Source organism: Furipterus horrens, unplaced genomic scaffold (genome assembly GCF_987537825.1).
Source record: "Furipterus horrens unplaced genomic scaffold, mFurHor1.1.pri manual_scaffold_7, whole genome shotgun sequence".
Classification (NCBI taxonomy): Eukaryota; Metazoa; Chordata; class Mammalia; order Chiroptera; family Furipteridae; genus Furipterus; species Furipterus horrens.
The window spans coordinates 128,780,572-128,806,378 of record NW_028327177.1 but is presented as its reverse complement, the minus strand read 5'-3'; the positions used below and the strand labels follow the sequence as shown (position 1 = coordinate 128,806,378).

At 41.8% G+C, this 25,807-nt stretch overlaps 1 protein-coding gene across 1 annotated transcript in view; it reads right to left on the bottom strand.

Annotated features, from left to right (window-relative positions):
- The window catches only part of TGFBR2 (transforming growth factor beta receptor 2), a 79,513-nt gene that overhangs the window by 40,131 nt on the left and 13,575 nt on the right, over nucleotides 1–25,807 (bottom strand). The window contains exon 2 of the mRNA XM_090284420.1: nucleotides 4,252–4,420. Within this exon, the coding sequence (XP_090140546.1) occupies nucleotides 4,252–4,420 (169 nt within the window). The remainder of the gene's footprint in view (nucleotides 1–4,251; nucleotides 4,421–25,807) is intronic.

Genomic DNA, 25,807 nt, shown 5'->3' with positions numbered 1-25,807 from the left:
GTTGGTCTGACACCCTTCCTCCCATCTCTGCCCTTTTCAGATGCAAAATAACTATTGCCTTGAATGGTAGCCTCTACTCTGGAGGGGAAATCAGGTCTTACAGTACAGAAGGGTTCAGTCAGTTTTGCATGTGTAATGAAGGATTCTGAGTGTTCGCATATGACTGCACATGTGCCAACACACACTAGTGCACACTTGCCAATCAACTCCCTTCACCCGTAAACACACACAAGCTCACTGCTCACAGCAAGAAAAATGGGAGAAAGGCTAGAAGCAAGAAGCAGCTAGAATACAGCTTTCCCCTGGAAAAGAGATGGGCCCATGCCCACAGGGAAAGAGGAAGTTGTCTGATCTCTTTGCTTAGCGCTTAACTGAAGGACACGAAAGGTCAGTGTGTCAACAAGGTGCTAAGAAGAGAAGGAATAAGGGTGACACTGGAACACCCAATCAGGAATGAAGGTATCTTTGTGACTTCCATACTGCCCAGAGGTGACTCCAGCAGAAGCAGGCGTGCCACTTTGTGAAACACATCAATTGTTCTCGAACTTACTAAGAAAAGCAAGGCCTTGCTAAGCAGGTCCCTACTGTTAGAGGAGGGGCCAGGGTGGGTAGCAGGGAACTCAGTGAAACTTGACTTGGCATGATCACACAACAAATGATGTATATTTTAAAATCTATCCATCCTTAACCCCCCAGTTCCTAGGAAGTCTTAGCAGAAATGGTGGTCTTGAAGCAAGAGCATCTCCCAGCCCCCATAGCAGTGTGTGTGTGTGTGTGTGTGTGTGTGTGTGTGTGTGTGTGTGTGTTGGTTTGTGTGTGTTGCACATGCATGTGCATGTAGTTGTAGAGGTACTGTAGGGTTCTCTTTGATCCCAAGGAGAAGCCTGGTGTCCCTTTGCTGTGAAGCTTCTAAAGGCCAAGGAATGGAACAAGGAAGGAACTGTGAGAACATACAGCGGCTCTGTAAAGACTGGGCATCTCTTCCAGAGCCTCTTGCTTTCCACCTCCTCCCTGCCTACAGAACTAACTTTGCAGAGAGGAAACTGAGCTACAATACTCAAGTCTGGGTAAAGCCCTTAACTGCTTTCTCCACTCAGTCCTGCAACAGCGCTCTCCCTGACAGCAGAGCTCACTTGGCAAAACATCTTTAGATACAGCTGAGCATAGGCGGGGAAAACACAATGATAGAAATAGACTTCTTCGTTCTGCCACGTTTGCTCTGAGCAATTGAGAAGTTGGTCAATAGCCCCTGGGAAAAAATAACCACAGTCCTAAAATTAATTTTGGTTCCAATATAGCTCTATTCTTGAAAGAACTTGAATAGTTTACATGAAATGGGTGCACAGTCTAACAATAGTTAAATGAATGAATGAATTGATGAATGTGTAAAAGGAACAGTGAAGCTGGTAATGACCTTGGAATGCATGCACTACCAGGGTAGATGCTTTCAGTTTCTACATGTGGCTGTTTCTAAAACAGCCTCCTTTCCTGGCTTGGGTTCCCTGAAAACAGACATTGAGGCCACTAGGTTTCTGTGCGGGAGGCTTTTGGAGAGGCGCCCGTAAGTGACTGAGGGAGGAGAACTGCACGATAGAGGATTTGAACTGCAATGCACGTTGCAAATAAAGGACTTGGCTGATCCCTCAGGAATGGTAAAGCTGGGATGGTCCATTAGAGTTGTCCTAAACTGATGCGAAGTGGCCAGGCAGGGGCCCCCTGAACCCTTCCCTCATAGGATGTGAGCTGCCCAAGAAGAGGGGCCAACCTTGAGGAAAGGCCAAACTGGAACAAAATAGTTCTGCTTGGTGCACGCGGTGCCCGGGAGGGACTGGGGCTGACCCCTCAACTGCCAGTGCTCCAGAGGCTGAGGGGGTGAGGCCCTCAGTGCTGAAGGGGGTCGGGGGTGCAGCAAGGCAACCCTGCCAGTAACTTCCTCCTCATCACATTCCCACTCCGCAGGAGCATCTGGCTTCAGCAACATGGTAAACATCAACATTCACTGTACAGTATCCCCTCACTTATCACGGTATCGTGTTCTAGACACCCCCCGCGACAGGTGAAAATCTGCGAAGTAGGAACCTTACATTTATTTTAGTATTTATATATATTTTAATGCTTTATAAGCCCTTCCCACACACTTATAAACCATTCCCAGTCCTTATTAACCTTTCCCACTCCCTTATTAACCTTTCCTACACTTTTATAAACACTACTTATGCTCTTAATCATAGTCTACACTCTTAAACATGCGTAACTTTAACAACATACATATACAGTACCGCAAAATCCCACGATATAGCAAAAAATCCGTGATAAATAATTAAATATAATATTTTTAAAAATCCCGTGATACAGTGAGGCTGCAATAAGCGAACCGCAATATAGAGAGGGACTGCTGTATTTCCTCTTTGCAGCCAGGACATGGAAGAGACAGGGAGACTTCCTCTCCCTCACAGGTTCACGTTTTCCGAGACAAGCAAAGCCTCCATGCCGGCAACCTGATTCACAGTCAATCATTTGGACTAGTCCTGTGAGTCAAGGAAAACCATCTTAACTAAAAGAGCCTCTCTGTTTCATTAGCAGAAATATCCGTTCACACCACAGATATTTAAGCCCAGATGGTCAGCGGAGAAGAGAAGTGAAGAAGGAAGCTTTGAGGTCATCCCGTCGGGTGTCTCAATCTTCCCTGCACTAGACTTGCCAGTCACCCAGCCTCTCCTGAACTTTATTTGACTCTTCCAGAGAAGGAAGTCTGTTCTGCTGTTAGGAAACCACAACCATGAAGATGTTTAAACATGTACTGAGCACACGTCTGTCTCCTTGTAAACTTTACAGATGCTTCTTCTGCCCTTCAGAGTAATGAAGAAAATGGTTATTATATTTTGCACTCGAGATATCTCAAGAGATATCATGTCCTGCAATATCTCTCAAGAGAACCCATGTCCTCGCTTTCCTGGAACCAAGTTTCATTTCCTCATCCCTTCCTCGGATGGCACACTGGTCCCTCTCTTCTCAACACAACCTTTGTCAAAATTCCTTTTTATAAAGCATTTCTCAGAACTGGACAAGAATGAAGCTGGCACAACAGGTCTTTGTTGTTCATATTCCTTTAGTTCTTGAGAAACAAGTTCACACCCCAGTATGTACAGAAATTTGCAAGGTTTTTAGATCTGTCATCAAGGCTAACTACATGTGGTCTGGAGAAAGTCCAAAAGACTCATTCCCCAAAAAGGGGGAATGGTATTTGGGTTTACATTCTCATCTGCAGCTTGCTAGGTTACTTAAAAAAAAAAAATGATGAATTCAAAACAACAGAATATGTCTGAGAAATGTTGTGTTTTATTAATGAACTCATACATTTTTATAAAATGGAACTAATTTTTTAAAAATATTTATTTGTTTGTTTATTTATTTATTTTTAGAGAGAGGGGAAAGGAGAAAGAGAGGGAGAGAAACATCACTGTGTAGTTGCCTCTCACTCATGCCCCCAACTGGGGACCTGACGTGCAACCTAGTCATGTGCCCTGACTGGGAATCGAACCAGCGACACTGGGTTCGCAGGCCAGAACTCTCAATGATCTCTATTTTTTTTGGTCTCTCTCTCTCATACTCCCAATTTATAACTGAATTAATCATATGGTTTATGAGCACCCACTCTGTGTGTGTGTGTGGTGAGGTTGTGGGGGGTGAGAGAGGGAGAGAGGGAGAGGATGGAGGGAATCTGCCCCAAGAGAAAGATGTAGCGTGTAGCCCAGTGGTGGTGTGAGGACTCGGCCAGGCCCTCTGATGAAGGCATGGGCTGTTCTCTGGTTCCGGAATAGCTTTCCCTTTTTTTAAAAGTGCTCTCCACCTATCATCTCCTCTCTTTCCACAAAACAAGACTGAGACTGCCTCAGAAGAACAAAGCCCACTATGGGGCACCCAGGGGTGTCATTAAATGACTACAAACTGTCATATTCCACTTTTTCATACAAGGAAGGGTCTTCAGGTTTATTACAAATATTAAAGGTCGTCTCATATAGATATACATGTGTGTGTGTGTGTGTGTGTGTGTGTGTGTGTGTGTTTGGAAATGTATAGAATATCTCTGGAAACTACATTTAACAATTAAAAGAGAGATGGTTTAAGAGAAAGGGAAACAGGATGCTGTCTATGCATCGGGCATGAAGACACTGGGACTCTGGGTACCATGAGCATACACTGCTCACTATAAAACGGGAAAAGGAAAGATTTTTTAAAAAGCGACCTTACCAGGCAGCCGCACAGACTTCATGTGGCTTCTCGCAGATGGATGTGATACTGCAGTTGCTCGTGCAGGATATGCGACTGTCACAGGTGGAAGGTCTCACATCACAAAATTTACACAATTGTGGAAACTTGAGTGCACCATTGTTGCCATTGATCCCCATGTCATTATTCACTGTGGAGGAAAAAAAGAAAGATCCATTGAGGGACTGACTGCTAGAGAGCCTGCCAATGAATTCCTGATGATGTTAGGCAATTTCAAATGAACCTGATGTCAGAAGAATGGATATGAAGAAATGCATGAGAATTCCTTGCACCTATGCAATCTGTAACAAAAGCCACTGCAGAGTGGGGGGAAGTTTGAGTAACTTCTTGCTTTTGTCCCTGATTTCATAAGGCACTCTTACTACACAAAACTTATCATTTGATCAAGAAACATAGACTGCATTGGCCCATTGCATTGTTCTGGGTGCTGGGAGCACTATGAAAAGTACCCATAGGGAAATAATAGTTTAGCTGGGTGGATAGTCAAGGAAACAGATGAGGGTAAGATAACCCAAAACAGAGAGAAGGACAGAGGATGTGGAAGCCAGACAAGAGTCACCACCCACATGGGCAGAAAGGGCACGAGGGAGAACTGTGAAGTACAAAAGGGAGTTGGTAACTGAGAGGAGACACCATAGGTGAGGCAGGACTTGGCCCCCTTGTTCCTGACCTACACCCACAAGAGCTATGGGGCCTTCTTGCAAGGGACTGGTTCTGACTTCTCTCTGTTGCCTTGAGAGGAATCAGTTGATCTTAACCAACATGGACTGAGTGACTCTTAGGAATGATCCCAAACACCGCTGAGGCACCAGAGTCCAGCGGGCGAGTCAAGGTTGGGTTCCACCTCAAGGGTCTGCCATCTGCTACGTCTCTGACCACCACCACCACCACCACCACCACCGGCAGCAACACTCTTATTCCTTACACATTAGTTTTTAGCATACATGGGCTACATCTGGAAGATACCAATTTCCTTCCATCCTCAGGCCTTTCCCTTGCTATTTCCCTTTGTCCGACTTCTTGCCACCTTTCTGATCTCTGGTTAAATGTCAGCGCTTCACCCTGAAGTAGCCCACGGGTAACTATGACCAAACTCTTTTTTATCTTTTGCACAAGCCACCAGATTGCAACCTTTGTGAGATTTTATCTGCCATGTTTATATACTGTGGCAAGAAGAGGGCCTGTCACATAGAAGAAGCTGTCCTACTCCTTGAATAAATGAGTGAAGAGATAAATACATAAAGAAATGAATATAAGAAGTTTGCTTTTGGTGCTTTATACCAAGTGGGAAAAATGTAGAGCGTTTTCCCCCACATTGGGAGGAGTGAAGAGGGGAGTGTGATTATAAACACAATATTCATTCACATTAGCCCTGGCTGGTTTAGCTCAGTGGATTGAGCGTCGGCCTGCGAGCTAAGTGTCGCTGGTTTGATCTTCCAGTCAGGGCACATCAGAGAAGGAAAACTCTGACTCCAAAAAACCTCCGCTGCCTTGCGGCATACCTCTTCAGGGGAAAGGCTAAGGGAGTAAACCCCGACAGAAAATCCGGAGCCGGAGTCCCTAAGGCGGTTTGACGTTGTAGTCAACACTGGCAACTCCTGCGGCGCACCTGAACCCAAGCTGTATCGACTCCGTCTTTCCCTTGGACCCTTCAGCTGCGAAGAGAGGGGGGGCCTGCTGCATGGGCAACAGCAGACCCTCCATATCACCCAGCCCAGGCTCTGTAGCTTCAGCTTCACTGGAGAGGACACTCCAGTGTCATCGCAAGATGTCGATTCAACACGGGAGGAGACAGATACCGTGTCACTCCCGAGTCGGACTGCACAGCCATTCTCGGCGGTGCAGAGACTCTTAAGAAGCTACACCATCGTCTCTCGAGACGGACGGCTGCCGACGACGACGATTCATTCACATTCACGGATCACATATTGAAGATGGAGTGTTCTTGGCAATTCACATATTTCATGCTGAGAGGCAATACAAAGCATAGCACCTCCTTCCCCATCATTTTGTTCAAAGAGATCCATTTCCATTGGCAATGAAGACAATTAAAGGCATGCATTTGGAGAGTTCAGTGAGACAAGACTATCAGGCATTTTGGTCAACAAACCTGAACTTCAAGACACTAAGGAAGATTAAGCGCCTAGCCTACGTGTGGCACTAGACTAGTCCCTTGGACGTTAGGAAGTTGGGAGGTGTGCTTCTCCCAGGAATTGTGCTTGGAAAGCCTCATCTCCTCCCTGTGGTAAGTATGCCAGAGAAACAGTTTCAATGTCCTGCCACGGTTGTTCCCTGTTCATGAATTTTAGATTTCTGTCATTGACACTTTGCCACTAAACCTTTTTCATCACTTAGGCATCGCACCTGCTTCCTGGGCCTCTAAAAATATAAACATGTATAAACTCAAGATTTGCTTTCTTGTGGTAACATTAAATATAGAAGAAAAAACAAACCCATTCATCCTTCCCAGGCCTCAAGTTCATTTCAGGAAGTATATTTTTAGGTAGCAAACTATTTTGAAATTCGCAATGTCTCCCAGCGCTAGAGCTCAATGCTTAGCTAAAAATACAGGCTTAAGTGCTCTCTGAACCTTGTGTTAAATTTGGGACTAAAGCAACAATGTATATATATATTTTCTACAATGGTTAGGTTTGGATCCATTTGTGAAGCAACCAATTTAACCCTTTAGGTTTTCCTGTAAGGCATGGGCAAAGCAAAGAAGAGGTAGGCCATCTCTTTTTATTTTTATTTTTTTAATAGAATACGTTTAAGACAAACATCTGTTTGCTACTGAGGGAGCTCTGTTGTTTTAAAATATGAAGTCAAGCCTCCATGACTTGGAATTCAGACTCTCAGCATGTCAGGATTTTAGCCTAGATTAGTGGCTATCAATTTGGGACCATGTTGGAACCCATCACCTAGAGAACTTTAAAAAATAATAAAGCAGTCCCATCGCAGATTCCCTGATGTCATTCTGGAGAGGTGCCTGGGCATCAGGAATTTTTGAACCTGTCCATCTGATTCTAATGTGCAATCAAGGCTGAGACCTCTGACCTAGAATTAACTGAAAAGCAACATGACCAGCACAAAACCAAACAGAGAACAACCTCCACCCCCGACACACACACACACACAAACACATATACAACTTATGTGACTGACATGGGAGCCCCTCAATAAAGCCAGAAGTTTCCTGGTGGAAAACGCGCACCCAAAGCCATGAGATTAGCACCTTTACACCTCAGGGAGAAATACATCCTTTTGTGGGCTGGCCAGTCCTTTTCTAACAAAAGCTAGAAGTGTGAGAAAAGTGACAGGAGTCAGGACTGATAAATAAAAACAGATGAGACTGTGCTGGAAGCAACCGTGGCTGCCACAGATGTGGTGACAAGTATAAGAGGGTTGGATTTGATGCCTGAAAAACACCAGCAGCAGCAAAGAGACCAAAAAAAAAAAAAAGTCACCACAGGAGGAAAAAAAAAAGAAAAGAAAAGAGAGCAAGAAGAATAAGAAAAGTCACCAGCTACACAGCTCAGGGGAACACTCAGCCTGCAGTCTGCGCAATCAGGAGCTGTGCAGGTGTGCAATTCACGGGTCCTCAAGGTGAGGCCAAAGAGAGAAGACCTCTCCACTGAATTCTGGGAGAGAGGCAAACAGCCAACTTTACTCCAAATTTGGAGGCACGGGCATATGGGGGCAAAGGCAGGTGTGCGCTGGGAACTTCTATTAAGCACCTACTATGTGCTAGTTAAGTTGTATAAATTATCACATATCACCTGGTAAGTATCCAGCAAGGAGGCCTCATTTTTTTTTCTTTACTACCGTAAAATCTACCCCTGCTATGGTGAGCAGACTTTTTATCATGACCAACTTTGTTTTGATTTGAAAGCCTTTATGCAGGGTGAATTCACTACAATTTCCACCTCCCTCCCAGGCAGCCACTCAGTATTACTTGACTTCAGCTGGCTCCTCTTCCTACAGCACCAGCCAGTCAATAAATTCCCAGCCTTTGCTCTAAGCAGGTCTTCTCCTTGTGAATCACTGCGTTGCTGAGAAAGTTACGTGTAGAGGGCAAAGCTACTCTTCACCTTTGTTGGAGTCAGCTTATTTTGATAAAAGCTTTATGAACTTACTCTGGGGTGAGGGGGCAGAGAGACATACATATAGAGTTTTGCTCATCATTTCAGGGGCTTGTTTTGTGGATTCCCTGAAGGTCCATAAGCTCCGTTTGAAGAATCCTAGAGTCGTCAAGGGTGAGTCACTGATAACACGCTAAGCAGTACACTGCTAATGAGAGTGGGGTGGGGGGGCGAGTGGGCACAGGGGGTGATGATGGTCACTCACTGGAGGCCCATTTGCTTCTGTGCATTCTGACCCACAGAGAAAGAAGTTCCTGCCATGACCTTACCTATCAAACAGCATCTTGTGTTTAATGCATGTTTGCGAGGCCAAAGGAATGTATCAAGTAAATGCATAGAGTTGGCCCTGTACGTACACCAGTTCTGTATCTGTGGATTCAACCAAGCACAGATGGAAAATTCTTGGAAAATAATTTTTTTAAGTTATGTTGTTGCTGATGGGTAGTTAGGCCTACCATGACTGCATCCCTACTGAATACATACAACTTTTTTTCTGTCATTATTCCATAAATAATAAAGTAGAACTATTTACATAGAATTTACATTGTATTAGATATTGTAAGTAATTAGAGATAATTTCAAGTATACAGGTGGATGTGTGCAGGTTACAGGAACTTGAGTAGCCATGTATTTTGGTACCTATGCGGGGTCCCGGAACCAATCCCCCAACCCCAGGATACTAAGGAACAACTGTATTTATAAATAGTCAAGGACAAAGCTATTACTCTAAATAACATAGCAAGAGTCACCTAACTAACCCTATAGCAAACCCTAATCAACGTCAAAATTACTTTCAATTCAGGTTGTTAAATTACTCTCCTGTCTCTTTAGTTAAGATGTTCTCATATTCAGGCAGTATATTTTTAATAGTTCATTTCATTGTATTTTTCCCATTACCAGTTATACCCCCTAGACCCTCACCCACCTCCACCTACCCCCTTAACTCCATCCCCCCACATTCACCACATTTGTGTCTGTAGACCCTCTGGGAGCAGCTGACTATCTTTAGGGAATTTTCTACCCATAACAGGCAAATTAGCTATTCATAATGTTCCCCTTAAAAAGGTTCCAATTAGAATGTCTCTCCCCTAGAAAATCATTCAGTAAAGGAAGTAAACACGGGCAGCTGCTTTCAGCATATGATGGCATCACATGGCCCATCATACTTCACTTCTCTCCAAACAAACCTGTGAGTAATATACCCAGACCACCCGTCTAAGTCATACTGCCTTCCTCATTTTAGGGCTCCTTTTCCCCAAACTCATTGCAGAGAGACAGAGTTTCCAGGTCTTGAGACTATGAATTAAGCAAATGCTTAGCTCTGTCTATTTCTGAAACTGTCCTGTTATCTCTGAAGGTCAGAGATGAGCAGCCTAATAAGGTTCAGACTTATTCCAGATAAATATTAAGAATTGTGGATAGGAATTCTGTGTTCATATCTTTGGAACAGTGTCTACTATTAGCTGAACAATTCACCTAAACTCTCAAGATTTTAAAAATAACCGTAAACATGTTGCCAGAAATGCATTCATGTATCTTTGAATTCATGCATCTCCCTACTGTCACTCTGTAGCATGATTTTGGGGACACTGAAGAAACCATTTATTTCACAAACACTTCTGGATGTCTTTCTTTGTGCTATATATTCCCTAGCACGGTCACTAAAATTGATACAACTAGTGCAGCATCTCACAGAATAATTGATGACAACTGGTGACCAGAACTCACTATGCCTGGGAGCTGTGCTTCTCACTTGCTAATAAGCACATGAATCTCTTGGGAATATGTTTAAGCCACAAGTGTGGGGGTAGTGCATTAGCTCATGAAATTGTGGACCTGGAAAGTCTGAAATTTATGGGGCAGGTCGGGGGGGCTGGAAACTCAGGCAGGAGTTGATGCTGCAGTTTTGAGGCAGAATTTCTTCTTCAAAAAACCTGTTTTTGCTCATAGGCTTTCCAACTGATTAAATGAGGCCCATTCACATTATCTAGGGTAAACGTTTCTTAAGGTCATCTATTGTAGTTGTTAATCACATTACAAAGTAACTTCACAGCAATGCCTAGATTCGTGTTTGATTAAACAACCCATGACAAGGACTCATGACACTGACCAGCACAGGTAGGACCTAGGACTCTGTTCCCCAGGGATGCCCATGTTGCTGGTTCACACTGAGTAAGAAAGGCTGTGAACAACCCATTTGCTGACTGGCCATTATTTCCCTTTCTCCATTCCTTCTGGATCTAGCAAAATTAGATACATTATGTCCTCACTTGAAGTCTCTGATAGTTCTTGGGCTTTAGGTGAAAAGATGGATTATGAAACCCATTTAACCGTAAATTAATTGATATAAACAAGAGTTCAGTTCCTATGGCACCCCATCAACTTTGTAATAAAATGACTGAATGAGACACCATTATTTGAGGACCTGCTGTATTACGCCTCACCTTTTTTAAAGGCCTGTCTCATCTTACAGTTGTTTCCATCTGCTTTTCTCTGAAGTCTGGACTCTTAAATGGTCACAGGCCCAGAGGCTCTGATCACCACATAGGCCTAGAATAGAAAGACCTTTTCTCTGAAATGCAGTTGGCATTTCAGTGTCAGACACTGACGCAAGCATCTAGTAAGACACACCCCATGCATGGCCCTTGAGACCAGGTGGGACAAGTCTATTGGCCAGTCACACATGGCCTCCCACCCAGAACAAAAAAGCAAGTCACGCAACCTTGGAGATGGCCCTTCGTGACTCCTCATGAAAGAAAGACATCTCCAAGCTAATCGAATACTTTGGCCGATTACTATAAACAAACAAAAAACACCTTGTGATTAAGTCAAAGATGTTTTAGAAATAGTTTTCTTCTCTGAACACCTATTGCATAATTGGAACTTCTAATACAATGCAACACCTTTTTAGTTTTCAAACTGTATTTGAGCCCTCATTTCCTAAGTATAAGTATTTTGAGAGCAGGAGAGGTGGAGTTTTCCTTCAAGTGACAGTCCCATGTGGTCTCTGGGGCACCAAAGCCAGTACTGGAGAAACCATCACTTTGTTAACAGAAATAAGTGGCCTAAAGACATCCATTTTTCTTTTCATGCAAATGTTTTCATAATAATAATATTTGTTCAAAACCTTCCAAGACTGACCTAAGCAGTACTCTAAAATCTCTTTGAAATGGCAGGAAAATCATTCTTATTAGTCAAAAACCTTGTAAGAAAAGATATACATTTTTCTACATTGAAATTGCCTACCACACAGTCAACAATTAAGGGTTCATCAGGTGTCTCTGATGTCCACACAGTAAGAGACTGTAAACAAACATCAGGTTGGTCCCTGCCCATCTACGGCTGACATTCAGGCTTGATTATCAAATGCAACCTGTGTGCCTTTAATTGCAAACACGAGGTCAGAAAAGGTGAGAGAGCCCATACAGGAACACCCAGTTTCATGGAGGGGTCTGTTTTTCAAGGACAGTGGTTTTAAGAGGGGAGGAAAGACAGAAAGGCACTCTGGGTTGTGAACACAGCTCAGATGAGGACAGTTAGTAGAATGGGAGGTCCAGACAATCAAGATGTCAAGTCCCTGAATACACAGAATTGTTCAACAAACAGGCATGTTTCATTTCACAGATGCGAAGACAACGAGGCACATGGATGTTCTAGGTGTGTATACGGGTCATAGGGGTTGGCTTGGCCAAAACTAGATTTACCACAGGCAAGAGAGTTGAGGACACACAGAGAGAAGTCACAGACTTTGTCCACCTAATGTCATAATAGAAAAATACTTGATTCTAAAATGAACTGAATGAATTCAATGCCTCATTTAAAAACTTAAATGAACTAGCAAATAAATCAGTGCATTTGGAGAGTTGTAGAACTTTTTAATAAAACTCCAGTCTACATGGACTATTATGTAGGTAATTATGAATGAACTGGAGAGGAGGGTGTGTGTGTGTGCGCTTGTGAGTAATTTTCCTCCCTGAAATTACTGAGAGGATTTAGCTTTGAGGGTTAGGGTTTTAGTAGCCTTTTTGTCTCATGAGTTTAATAGCTCACTCTGGATTGCTTTAAGAAAACTGCATAACCATGAATTTGTATTTACCAAACAAGTAAATTAAGGAATTATGGGACACACCAAAGGAATTATCTAACAGGGTACTTTAAATTAAAAACTTGAATGTGCCTTTAGGATTTTAAAATTTTGATTTATGAGGGCATCTTAAAGAAGCCATATACAGAAAGAAATAAACCATAGCTGAATGGGAAAGTAATTGGCTTTTTCTAGTGACAAACATAAAATAACTGAGCTGGAGCTTCAATTGCATCCTTCCCTATTTAACACTCCCCAGCCTCAGGAACCCCAAATAACTCCCAAATACACACACTGGGTTCTTGCTTTTCCCGGAGTTTCTTGGATCGCCGAGGAATGAAGTGCAGTCTGAGTACTAACACTTGCAGAATTTGCCCTTTTTTTCAAACATGTCCCAGAATCAGGTCACATATTAGGAGACAAAACCCAAACATTTAAAATGACTCTTGCAGATGGAAAAAATCTACAGGGTTGCCAAAGACCGTATTTCAGAATACCAGCACTTCACCATGTTCAAAAGGCTGAACGACTTGAGGTCTCTCAATCACCTTCCTTCATCTTTAACAAGGATTGGGTGGATAAAACGCACTCCAGAAAGCTGGGTAGGAGTGAGCAGTTTGCAATAAATACCACCAGCCACACTTGGCAAGTTTAACTTATCACTGATAAAGCTGATTTTCACAGTGTGTTTATCTGGCCAATTCTAACCGGAGGGACCTGACATGAGCCCCAAACCAACAGCATGCAGGGGCTGGGGCTGGGCATGAGAGGAATCCAGTTGATAAAATTATCTTTATTCTTGTGTTTGGAAGTGCTTTCAAGTTGGTACTTCGCATAAAGGAATAGTAACGGAGAAAACAATTCTCCCTCAGTTGATAGCACTTGATGAACTGCTGTAGCAACAAAGATAATCACCCCAAGATGATTGAAAATAAGAGGCGATGAACTCACTTGGTGACAGTCAAAACAACACTGGTAAATAGCACAGTGTGATAGAGGCAAGAAAATGATCACATGACTTATGGAGTTTTATAACATTATAATTCAGCTAAAATAATGTGTCACTTAGCAGAAAAACTAACCAACCTAAACAAATACACATTAGTTATCTGCTCTGTGAGTGCCTTCATATTAAATCCCTGAGGAGAGGTTGGACGGTCTCAGATGTGGTCCTTTTCTCAAGATGCTTACATTCTTGCAGGGAAAAAAAAAACCCAAAAAACAAAAAACAAAAAAAACAAAAAACATGCACAAAAATGACTTTTATCCAAAGAACCTAAAAGGACAAAGATCTACACGAAGATGTGCTTTTTAAGAATTATGTTATTCACCTACGAGTGAAACTATTCATCATCTGAAGGTTAATGCAAAATGCAAAAATAGGTAACAAAATTTGGTAAGCAGGAACTTTTTTAAAGATAGCAGCTATCCGAGAATGAGAAAAATCAGCATCTGAGATGAGCCATGCACTTCAACTAAGCAAGGAATTTGGTCTGAGAATCAATGTCCTGTGAGATGGGGCTTTTGATTTATAAACTTTGCGGAAGTTTTAACCACCCCACCCTCACCCCGCTCCAAACACGCTGCAGTGCCTGCAAGGGTTTTCAATTCCAATTTCACTAAATATGTGAAAATATCAGTCACAGCAGATGATTGCCACATTCAAGCTCTGGGAAAGGGCTGGAAATATTACCGCACTGGGGGGAGGGGCTCTAAAGGGTGAGGTCCAAGACACTTGGCTTCTGACAACCAAATAACCAGGGCAGAGGAGTAGATCAGGCCGGCAGATACCAAAGCAGAGTTTGTTGGGGGCGGGGAGGAAGTGAAGAGCCAGGTACAGCCCACGGACGTGTTCTGTTTGGCCTAAACCTCTTTTCTTTTTGAAATGTGAACCAAGTTTTAAAATTAGGATCGTTCCCATGAACGGCTGGATTTCCAACTCCACTTAAGAAACTAAAGAGATTTGGCAACAGTGGGCCTGTGACAACAGTGAGCTGGTGGCGAGGAGTGGTGGCCCCTAAGGCCATGCAAGTATCTTCATGATCCCTGCCATTCCCTGTGTATCTCCTACCCCCCTGCCTGGCTCCTATGGCCATCTGAATTTTTCCCACTAAGGACTATTTAACATGTCCATTCAATATTCTCTCCCAGTACAAAAGGTTTAACTGAAATGTAAAAATTCATGATTTAACTCTCTAATGTGGATATTTTCTAATATGTATTTGATTCTTTAATGTGGATACTCACGTTTTGGTTCAAGGAAAAGGAAAACTTTCTACCTTAAAAATCAGGTCTGTGTGGGATAATAATCATGGTTATTATTTCTATTATCACCCCATATTGAATTCAGGCCAAATGCCTAATCCAGCACTAAGGGTTGTGATGACTATTTAATTTGCTCATCACAACAACTGTGTAATTTTGTCATCACCATTTTTGTGGGGAAATTGAGAGTCAGAAAGGTGAAATAACATATCCAAGATCAATGACAGATAGCTGAAAGACAAAGCCACAGGTCACAGCAACCCCTCGTCCTTCCTGAGGCTAACAAAAACATGGATGTTTCCATAGGAAAAGCTTAAGAGCAGAGCTTGACGTGCAGTCCACAGAAGAAAAAAAACACCAAACATGGCCTACAGAAGGTGGCTGGGGTATGTAGGAGCAAGGGGAGCACTAAGTTTCTTAGAAAGGAGCTTTATTTCTTCATAATTACTTCACTTATTTTAGGAGGCGTATCGAATAAGAGCAACTTGGTGACGTCCAAGAGTTTTAAGGTTAAAGACTTGAGAGTGAATTCAGGTTCTGCCAACATTAACTGTGGGAACAAAGACAAGCCACCTGCCTTCCTGGAACCTCTATTTCTTGGTCTATGAAATGGTGCTTACTAGGGTCAAGGGTGTGTGACGATTGTCTAGACAATTAAAAGTGCCACACAAGCACTCTCTGGTTAGAAAGGCAACATTGCGTGCAATGATCTCTCCCAGGAAAGAAATGTCCAGGCAAAGGAGGACAAAAGAATTAAGAGTTTGGTCAGTCTTTTCCCACCTATCCACACTATGCAGTAGTTGGATGACTTTTTAAAAATCAGGATATTTGAGTGAAGAAACAAACCGAAGTATAACTTTTTGTTATCGCTATGCTGCAAAGCTTTCAAAGAGATATAATGGAATCAATCATTGATTTACAATAACGTTGCCAGAAGTAGTTAAAATATCCTTCTAGAACCAAATAAACCGGTTTTAAAATATTGTTTACAACCAGTTTAGGATCAAGTTCAATTTTCAAATTTACTGCTGACTCTGAACAATATTCAACAGGCAAGAGCTGATCTACTTTGGCTTGGAGACACTTTTGTGTGCTATTTGGCAACATGCTGATACAATTAAGTGTTTGACATGCAGAATGGGGATTCATGATTAAGATTACGGGATTCTCAAGTGTTGGGATAAAGTTAGGTTTGCCTTTCTTTCTCGAGCAAGTAAAACTCGTACGCTCTGATTCACAGCTGATGAGACAATCAGAGGACTGCGAGCAACAGTTTGACTAGATTTGTAAGGATCTAGTTAAGTAAGAGCGTTCTGTGCCATTCAGATATATGGGGAACAATATTTCTTCACCTCTTCTCCTTGAGGCCATATACTTATGTAAAATTCATTATGTGCTATTGCTATACAACTTCCACTGCAAGGACCTTCTCCATGCTGGAGGTGGAAGCAGGTTGCAGTGGAGAAGGCTGTGGACCAACTGTGCGCTGGCATCATGCTCCTGCGCAGTAATTCAACTGCTCTCTGCCTGTCCTCTGGCCAGTCAGACAGGTGGGTGGAAATCATGACCTTGAGGATCCCTTTCATTTGGAAAATATTCACAATTCAACCCCCAAAAGTGAAGAAAAGTGAATAATTCAAATATGGCCCAGCTTAGTTTTGGCAGCCCTGGTTAAATAGAATGAGATACTGTTTCAACTTAGAAGAAAAATGGCTTCAGGACTGTCAAGCAGGGCGTTTACATTTGGGTTTGTTTTCTCTGCTAATTGAGAAACGCACCCATCTTTGGAACTTCCTAGTATGCTGTTTAAGTGCATGTCTCCCCCTTAACACATATACATGAACTTGACCCTGAATTCTGCGGCTGGTCAGTCCTGTAAGAACAAAACTCCATGTGCATCACGAGGTTGAAAGGAAGGAAATTTATGGAAGGGTCACTTTCCATTCAGCCCCTTAGGCATTTCCTCTAATTTTATGGAGAATGTGGAGGAAATTCTGATTTAGAGCAGAGACATTTACTGTCACGGTTTAACACAACAATCCTGAGCACATTACTAATGTTTCTAGCCTATATTTACTCTGAATCCATTCTCTGGGATCGCTTGAATGATAAAGAATACTAAGAAAAACTTTGGTTGTGTAAAAATATCCCATTGCTTAATCGAAGCCTTGATTATGTCTGACAAATGGTTATAGAAGGTTAGCCGAGGAAAGTGTTTAAGTAACTTGCTAGGTTGGCAGGCAGCACAGGGTGTAAGCTTCTGAGACCAGGGAAGTCATTTGCCTTGTTCCAGGAGGTTGGCCTCAGTCCAGGTTCTGCCACAACGTAAGGGTCCAATAAATATGATGGTTGAACTAAAAGTCAAAATTCAAAATCAAGTTCCTTCTACTTCGTCATCTATTCAAGGCTGATTTTCCCCAAAATGCAAATGAAGGAAAAGAGATAGAGTCAACTTGAAGGAAATAAATGTAGAAACCACTTCTAGTGTACTTCTACAGAGAGATTAAAACAGTGATCCACTTCTAAAAGAACTTGGGTTGGTTTCTAAGATAACACCCAACACTCTGAACCCCTCACCACCACCAACACACACACACACACACACACACACACACACACACACACACACACACACACACTTCATGTTTTTCAAGCAGAGGAAGTGACATTAAAAAGAAACAAGTTTGAAGCATTGTTAAGGCTTCAAGAAAAGACAGCAAAGGACAGGAAATCTGAAACGCAATCTGAGAATCTGCTCTTCAACTGGGCAACTGCATTTTTTTTTTCACAGTGCCATTGGATAAAGAAGACACGAGGCTGGTCTTCGCCTTTCCTGGGCATTACTCAGTGCTGGCATGACCTGAAAGTTACTTGCAGTCAAAAGCCTAAAACACTCTCACAAGGGATGTAGCTGCCATCTGTATGAAGTGAGCCTCCAATGAGTGAAAATCCAACTTCTCTCCAAGCCCTGACAATGCCATTCAAGGAGGGGAGAAGCGAGTTTAACATTTGCATGATGACATTATTTGTCAACAGGCTGTAGTAGAGTTAAGGTAGATTCCAGTAGTCATTTTAATATGAAAAATGAGAAACACACTCCAAGTCCTAGAAATACATTGTTCTCACTATTCCATAGTATTGGAATACGGTGGGTTCTCTGCGTCTATGAGGAATGGCCACATTTGCATACTGAAATAACATTTCTACATAGGGATAGGATGGAACAGGTAACTTGAACTTTGAAATGTTTTGAATTACCTTTGACTAGGAAGTCAAATTGTAATACTTTCTAGTTCTTAAGAAGACATTTTATGCAAGCTCTGGTGTGTAGCTAACGTTTGTACCTTCAAATTGCCCCCATGCAATTTTTTTTTTATTGAAGTTATCGGAGTGACCTGAAATACTAATTCAAAAGAATATACGCACCCCTATGTTCATGGCAGTGCTATTTATGATAGCCAAGATTTGGAAGCAGCCCAAGTGCCCATCAGTACATGAGTGGATCAAAATGCTGTGTACTCCCACGCAATACTATCTGTTAAACCTACAATGTGAGAGCCAAGGTGTGTAAAATGCTGCATGGCCACAGAGGTGACTGAGAATGTACATTTTCACTACATTATCCATCTTAGTATAATCTCTTTACCAACCCCCGTGGATTGCGATTGGCTCCATCTCTTATGGAGTCTAATATAAAAGGAGAAAAGCAAAGACGAGAGACCCTGGGAGAGTGGAGATAAGGGAAAAAGATGGCCCGCACACTCTGGTTTTAGGGCAGTTGAACTTACTGTTCCTTCCAACTAGATATTCTTATCTGAGATATCTGCCTTCTTCAGATAGGGATGTGACAGCCCCTTCTGAAACTACAGACACTCACCATCATGCTCTGCCTCCTACCCTGCACTCATCAGCCCTGACGGAGGAGCAGAATCCTGTTTGCTAACTTGTGCACATGGGTTTGATTAGTTCACTGCTGTACTCCAGCATCTTGTGCGTTGCCTAGAACACGGGAGTTGGTACGAATAAACACTTGTTCCCAGCTTTCCACTTCCCCAGGCCCTCTAAAGCCAAGTTTCATATTCTGTTCTACTCTTCCGATAAATTCTTCTCATTGGTTAAAAAAACTATTTATTTGCAGTTGCTGGATAAGGAATAATGCTAGGCTCACTGAAGGAATAGGACAATAGGGAAAAAATATTGACCACAGCCATGAAGGGTGCACAGAGATAGTGAAAAAAATTTCAAGGTTCATTGGTCAAACTTAACAGTATAAAGAAGTCAGAGAGTTTTTGTCCTCAGAACAGCTGGGTCATAAAGGTGCAGGACCATGGAGTAGCCAAGCAAAAATATTTCTCTCAAGACACACTGTCATTAAGTCAATGGGACAATCCAGAGCTGTACTGTGTAATAGAGTAGCCAAAGGCTTTAAAATTTAACTTTAGTTAAATAAAACTACATATTCATTTTCAGTTCACCCTAGCCATTATCAAATTTTTAGTAGCCACATATGACCAGGATAGAGAGACATAGAGCATTTTGATCACCACACAAAGTTCTACTGGACAACACAGATAGAAGGAAATCCAGAAAGACCTGGGCCCCTCAGTCCCAGGGAGACCTGAAGTCAGAGGCTACAGGACAGGAAGCAGACACAGGGCAGAGCTAGAAAAGAAGTCCCACTGGTGAGGGACTTGCCTATTCGCTTGGATGCCTTTTGTATTTAAAGTTCCATCCACTGGAACTTTACTCAATGCCAATGTCTTAAAGAATGTGTTTTGTATGAAATGATTGGCTGTCTGTCCTACTCCTGCTGAGGTAGAGGCAGAAGACAATTGAAGGACAAGGGCTAGATTCCACGGTAAACCTATAAGCCCCAGGCAGCTGAAGTTTCCAGAAGCAAGAAAAATGGACCAAACTAGGTTTGCAACAAGCTGAAACCTGTGAGGGCTCAAGGCAGCTGGCATAGCCTCTCAAAATGCAAATCCCTCTGCCTAAGATAAAAGACTGTGTGAAAAAAAGCAAGGCTAGTCTGACTCTGAGGTATTAAGTAATTCCTATTAAGCCCCATTTCAATGACTGAAACAGAACGCAGACCCGAAGCACACAGATTAAGTTTCCAGTCAAAGCCCACATAAGCCTTCAGTAAGGAAATTAACATTTTAGAAAAAATACTCGCCTATTTTTTTTTTTTTTTTTTGGAGGGTGTAAGTCACAGCATGCCAAATAAGGGTGAGTTTCTAGAACATAGCAGAGAGGGTGACCAAAGGGGGAAGAATTTATTCACAAGGGAAAATCCCAGTGGCCTCAGGGGAACCACTCCCCTGGACTCCTGTGATGGAAGCTGACCCTAATTAGAAGCCTCCAGGGCAACTTTTCTCCTTGGAGACCTGCACCTGCCTCTTAAACTTCTCTTTCCTCAGTATGTCTGGGGGTTTGAATAGTTTATAATCCCTAGTGCTCCGTGTGTGTAGAGACCTCAAGCTTATTTTTCTCCGGCAGCACAACACTATTTTTACAGCTTTTTAAAGATTAAAACTAAAAACACAGGTGATAAGAGACCTGGCTGGATCCTCTGACAGCAAAGCATTACGATTAGACTGTATTACTAAAGAGTATTTCCATGAACATTAAAATATTATGTCCCCAGAATAGATGTGGCCTATATAATTCCGAAGTACAGAAATGGAAAAGTACAAATCATTTTATCTGTCCTGCTATGATTATACATGCTAAGAAATTACCTGAATAGGCATCAGGAGAGGATTTGAGGAAAATGGGAATTTTAAGGATACTCTATAACTGTTCTGTCCATGATGGTGGTCAATAGACACATGTGGCTATTGACATTAAAGTTAATTGAAATAAAATAATAGTTAAAATTAAATTCCTTACTGCACCTGCCACATTGCAAAGCAGAGGTGGCTAATGATTACCACACCGGACAGCGCAGATACAAGATATTGTCACCACCGCAGAAAGTTCTACTCAAGAGTGCTAATCTTGAGTGCCGGCTTGCGAATCAAAAGTTTGCTGGTTCAATTCCCAGTCAGGACACACGACTGGGTTCTGGGCCACGTCCCCAGCAAGAGTCAACCACACATTAAGGTTTCCCTCTCTTTTGCCCTCCCTACCCCTCTCTCTAAAAGTAAATTAAAAAAATATTTTTTAAAAAGAGTGCTGATCTCTAAAATGGTTATATAATTTGCCCCAATATTGTCACGGATATTATGAAATAAAAAGGGCCCTAAATACCAAGTTTCTGAGCTATTGGCAACCTTCTCCACGCTGATGAATTCCTTGCAGTGGTTTATATATGTTTTCTAATTAACCCAACCTCCCAGTCTCAAGCCCATTAAAATGCCTTTAGATATAAGAGGAGTGTTCTACAGACGTTCTCCTCAACTGAAGTTAATGAATATGTGTCCTCCTTTTTTTCTTCACGTTTTATTTCAGAGGATTCATCAGGCTACTTTGCATGAAGTGAAGTCTAGACAGCACTTAAGGGAAGTTCTGGGACTTCTAAATGCCTCTCCATATGTTTTTCCAGGTGCAAATGAAGGACTGATTTTTTTTTCAATCTACCCTTGCCCCTTTTTATTGTTGTAATAGGTTTTTTAAATTGATTTTAGAGAGAGAAGAAGGGAGAGAGAGAGAGAGAGAGAGAGAGAGAGAGACGCATCATGCACTCATTGGTTGATTCTTTTATGTGCTCTGACGAGGGATCAAATCCACAACCTTGGCCTATTGAGATGACACTCTAACCTAATGAGGTACCTGACCAGGGCTAGGTATGATTGTTTTTAAAAAATTATGAAGTGCTTGTGATGGAATCCAGCCTCAATGTGCTCACTTAGTGCACAGGGAAGTTGTGACAGGCTCCCCTGCCTTTTGCTAACTACAAGGCATTATGGGAAAAGAAGAAAAGGATGTGCTACATTCACATCATCACAAACTCCTGGCCTTGCAATGGTTTAACTGTCCTTTTTCAATTTACAATTTGTCAGGGACTCGGAAACTTAAGCCCAAACTACATGGGCTGGCATGTAAGGCCGCCATAATCTGATCACCTTCTGCTGAATACCCATCAAAAACCCTTCGGTGAGCTCACTGCCTTTCCCACCTCCAGCATTTCTACCTCCCTGCAAGATCTACCAGTGCACCACCAAGGAATGATCACCAAAGGGGCCCTCCCACCCAGGCCCCAGGAAGAGTTCAGTGCCTCTACTAGCAACTAAGAGCTTTAGTGTGACTACAAGAAGGGACTTGGAGAATGGCTTCTCCAAAGACACCTGGAGCCTGACACTACCCACAAGAAGATGCCCAAGGCTGTTAGTGTGCTAACTATCCATGTTGGATATGGTTTGGGAGAGCTGGAGAACTGCCTCTGTGTGGTCAGAGGACGTAATGCCAGCAGGCAGCTGCCCAGCTTATAATTCTGACACTAACAAGTACACAATAGTGCCATTGAGTGGTAGCCAACCTTCCAGACCCAGGTCATCCTTCCCACTTACAGGCAACCCACCCCACAGGTCTCTGCCTATTTTGGCCTTGATTTTCAATCCCTTTCATTGTGACGTAGCCTTTTAGATGGGCTTCTATTTACCCCCCTCTGCAAGTTAGTTTCTAGAAGTAAAGGGGTTTTTTCATTCTCCCATAGTTCTATTCCAAAACGTGCCTCATATTTGTTATTCTGGACTTAGTAAAACAGTCAGAGAAGATGAGAGATTATGATCCCACTAAATAGTACTACTTTGCTGGGGGATGTCAAGTGAGTACCTTGACCTCTCTGGTCAAATTCCCCATTTATAAACTATATGGAATAGGCTACATCAGTTTTTTTCAATCTGGGTTCCACATCAGAATTATATGGGAATCTTTTAAAACCTGTATTGATGTCAAGGCCCAGGAAATAAATCAGAACTTCTAGGGGTTTGGCTCAGGTAGTAGAATGGTTTTACAAGCTCTCTAGGTGATTCTAATGTGCAGCTAGAGAAAAGAAGTTATACCTTTTTTTTTATTTTTCAAAATAAAAAAAAAAGCTCAGTAAAGGGTTTCTTTTATATGAAGTGAAGAACTCAACAGGAACAAATTTAGGCGTTAGAGATATGAGCCATGAGAGTTCATATAGAGGTGACCAGGCCCATGAGCAGTGTGTCTTGGTTTGCCCAGCTGCTAAGGAAAATCACAAACAGCATTATCACAGAATTTTATTATACATGTGTACAGGTAGAGTCAAGCCCAACCCAAATAACTTTCTTATGTGACTCAAACTCTTAATAATGTTTTAGGATGAGGCAGGAATCATAAACAGAATTGGCCCCAGGGCACTTGGTTGCTATTGTACAAATCCTTCCTGGAAGATCATCTTTAGATTAATTTTTAAGTATGGATTTTACACATACCTATCTTTTCAAAGGATAAAAATCCTTTCCCAATAACCAGGAAGAAATAAGCTTAAGGGAAGATCTTTTTGAAAGCTCTGAGGAGCAGGCTTCCCGAGAAAGCTGAATTTTAAAGCGTTTTGACCCCAAGAGGCAAAATGAATAATAAATTCCAGCAGACCAACGTGAGAAAGTATATCTATTTCCCTTTACATAATCTAGCAAAAAAAGTTAAAAAGGTAAATAAACAGTTCTTTAGATCAGAGTTAACAGTTGTGGATAAACTTATCCTTTCAAAAACTCTCAAAACTAAAAAGATATACACACAAACTAACTTCTAAGTCAATATATTGCTAAAATTTAATTTGTCTTCCTAATCTCTGTGATATTTTTCCCTTTTATTCCACTAAACAAATATATAATGAGCACCAACTATATTCCGGATTCTGAGGAACTGTTCTTGAAATGCATGAAATTTGGGTATTTTTCTTGGTACAATAACATTTGCCTTAACAAGACTCAATATGTAAAAATTACAATTTTTAAAGGATTATATAGAAAAGATATTATTTCAGAAGATTTACTATGGAATCGTTTTTTTGTAAGTGCATAAGAAGGTAACATTAAAACCTATTATAGTTTTAAGAAAATCCCTCCAATTATAAATTCATGAACTCAGTCATTATTTAATGAAGCTCATCTTTTCTAGGAAATTTTCACTGAGAAAGAAGAATCAGAATGATTGGCACTTCCAAGGTCATTGAAAAAGTTATCCTGATGAATACTGATGGAAAAAAGAGAAATAAGTCCATATTCTAGTGTGGGAGCACATTTGATGTGCTTCCTTAACCAAAATTAAGTAAAACAACATCATGACTCAACTTCTCTTTTTATGTCGTGGGGGAAGTAACTTTCCTGTAGAGCAAGCTGCAGGAAAGCAAGAACACAAATTAGCTTTGTATGCTGACAAACTGAATACAATTTCTGCTCATCAAGATCATTCTTTATCATATCTTTTGAAAATGTCATAGTCAAGAAGTAGGCTTTATCAGTTTGCAAGGTATAACTTCTTTTCTCTAAAAGCAACTTGACTAAATATTTAATGTCCACGTTATTCATGTTAAGCCAGTCAAAACAATTGAGTTCTTCTCTATATCTTTATTCAGGTGTTCATCTTCAAGAAGTTTTGTGAAAGGAAGCCCAAGGCAACACTTGACCTCTGTGCCAATATGGCGAAGAAGTGCCTTTCCTAGGTATAGATGCCCATATCACAGATTATTTTAAGCACCTGGAGCTCTGGGGAAGGAAACTACAGGACTGTAGCAACTACCACAGTCTTTTATAAATGGCAACATTTATTTACTGACCATGGTGACTTAACCCTCAAGAAGACAAACCATATGGTGCTTAAAAGAGAAATTGTCCCACAAGAAAAAGAGGGGAAAATGTCTCATTATTTGGCTTGAACTCCAGTAAGACTGGTGGACAAAACCCTCAAAAAAGTGCATCTTGAAAGAGGAAATTCTCCAGTCATAAATGTGGCTTCTAATTTTCGAGGCAAGGAACAAGGTTTCTTGATGTCAGCCCTTCCAAACCCTTCTACAATTCAGCTACAAACATACAAAAACATGACAGTACCATAGTGTTTAGCTTAGGTTTACTCAGAAATGAAGCAGCGAGAGGAACGCAATGACTAAAAATGGTAAAATGATGAAAAGACAGATTTGTGATCCTTCAAAAATGCCTCAGATGGTTATCATCTTCCGGGGTCCCCATTGCTGTATTATCTATAAAGCAGGACAATTACACCCATCTCAGAGGACTGTTGCCAAAATTAAATATGGCACGCAAGGGAAACTGATTTATGGATAATAAAGCATTCTATCAACATAAAAGGGGTTGTTAAAAAATTCTTAACACCAGGCGCGGTCAGCGGTGCCGGAGTAGACTTTCAGCCCACTGGCGCTCTTTCCCTGGGTTCCTCAATGCTAGTCAAGTTATTCAAATAATTTCTCTTTTCTGTTTTCCTGGCACTAGTTTTCATCCACCTAGACAAGTAGGCAAATGACTATTTTTACAACGTTTGTGTGTTTTTACTATTTATTTGACAGCTATTTTAACAACAGAAGAGATTTTATATGTTCCCAAGAGATATGCACCTGAGAGAGCTGCGGGCAGAAATGTTCACTGAAGCCCAGTCCTTCTACCTCCTGAGCCCTGGGCATTGCTGACACAGGGCACACAAGTGGCTGCTGTCAGCCAGCACAGTCCTTGGCTCCCCGCTCTGGTCCCCTCTTTTTCTGATAAATTCAAGGTGCTTCAATTTAGAGAACAGGAGCCAGGTCTGCCTCCACGATCACCTTATGTTGTTATACTGGGAAGGTGATTTAAGAGAAGTGATGCCAAATCCATCAGGCTTTCCCAATATAGTCAATGGCTCTCAGAAGAATCTCTTGAACATCAACTTTATTAAAGTACTGATCATAATCAAAATAGTACATTGTATCAGAGGCCAAGTATTGTTTGAGGCTTTCTTTCCCATCATTTAGAAATGAATGCTAGGAAAAAAAGATTATAGAGAAGAACAAAACTGTTTTGACCAACAGGGCACGAGTGACAGAGATGTCTAACATTTAGTCAGCGGCTTG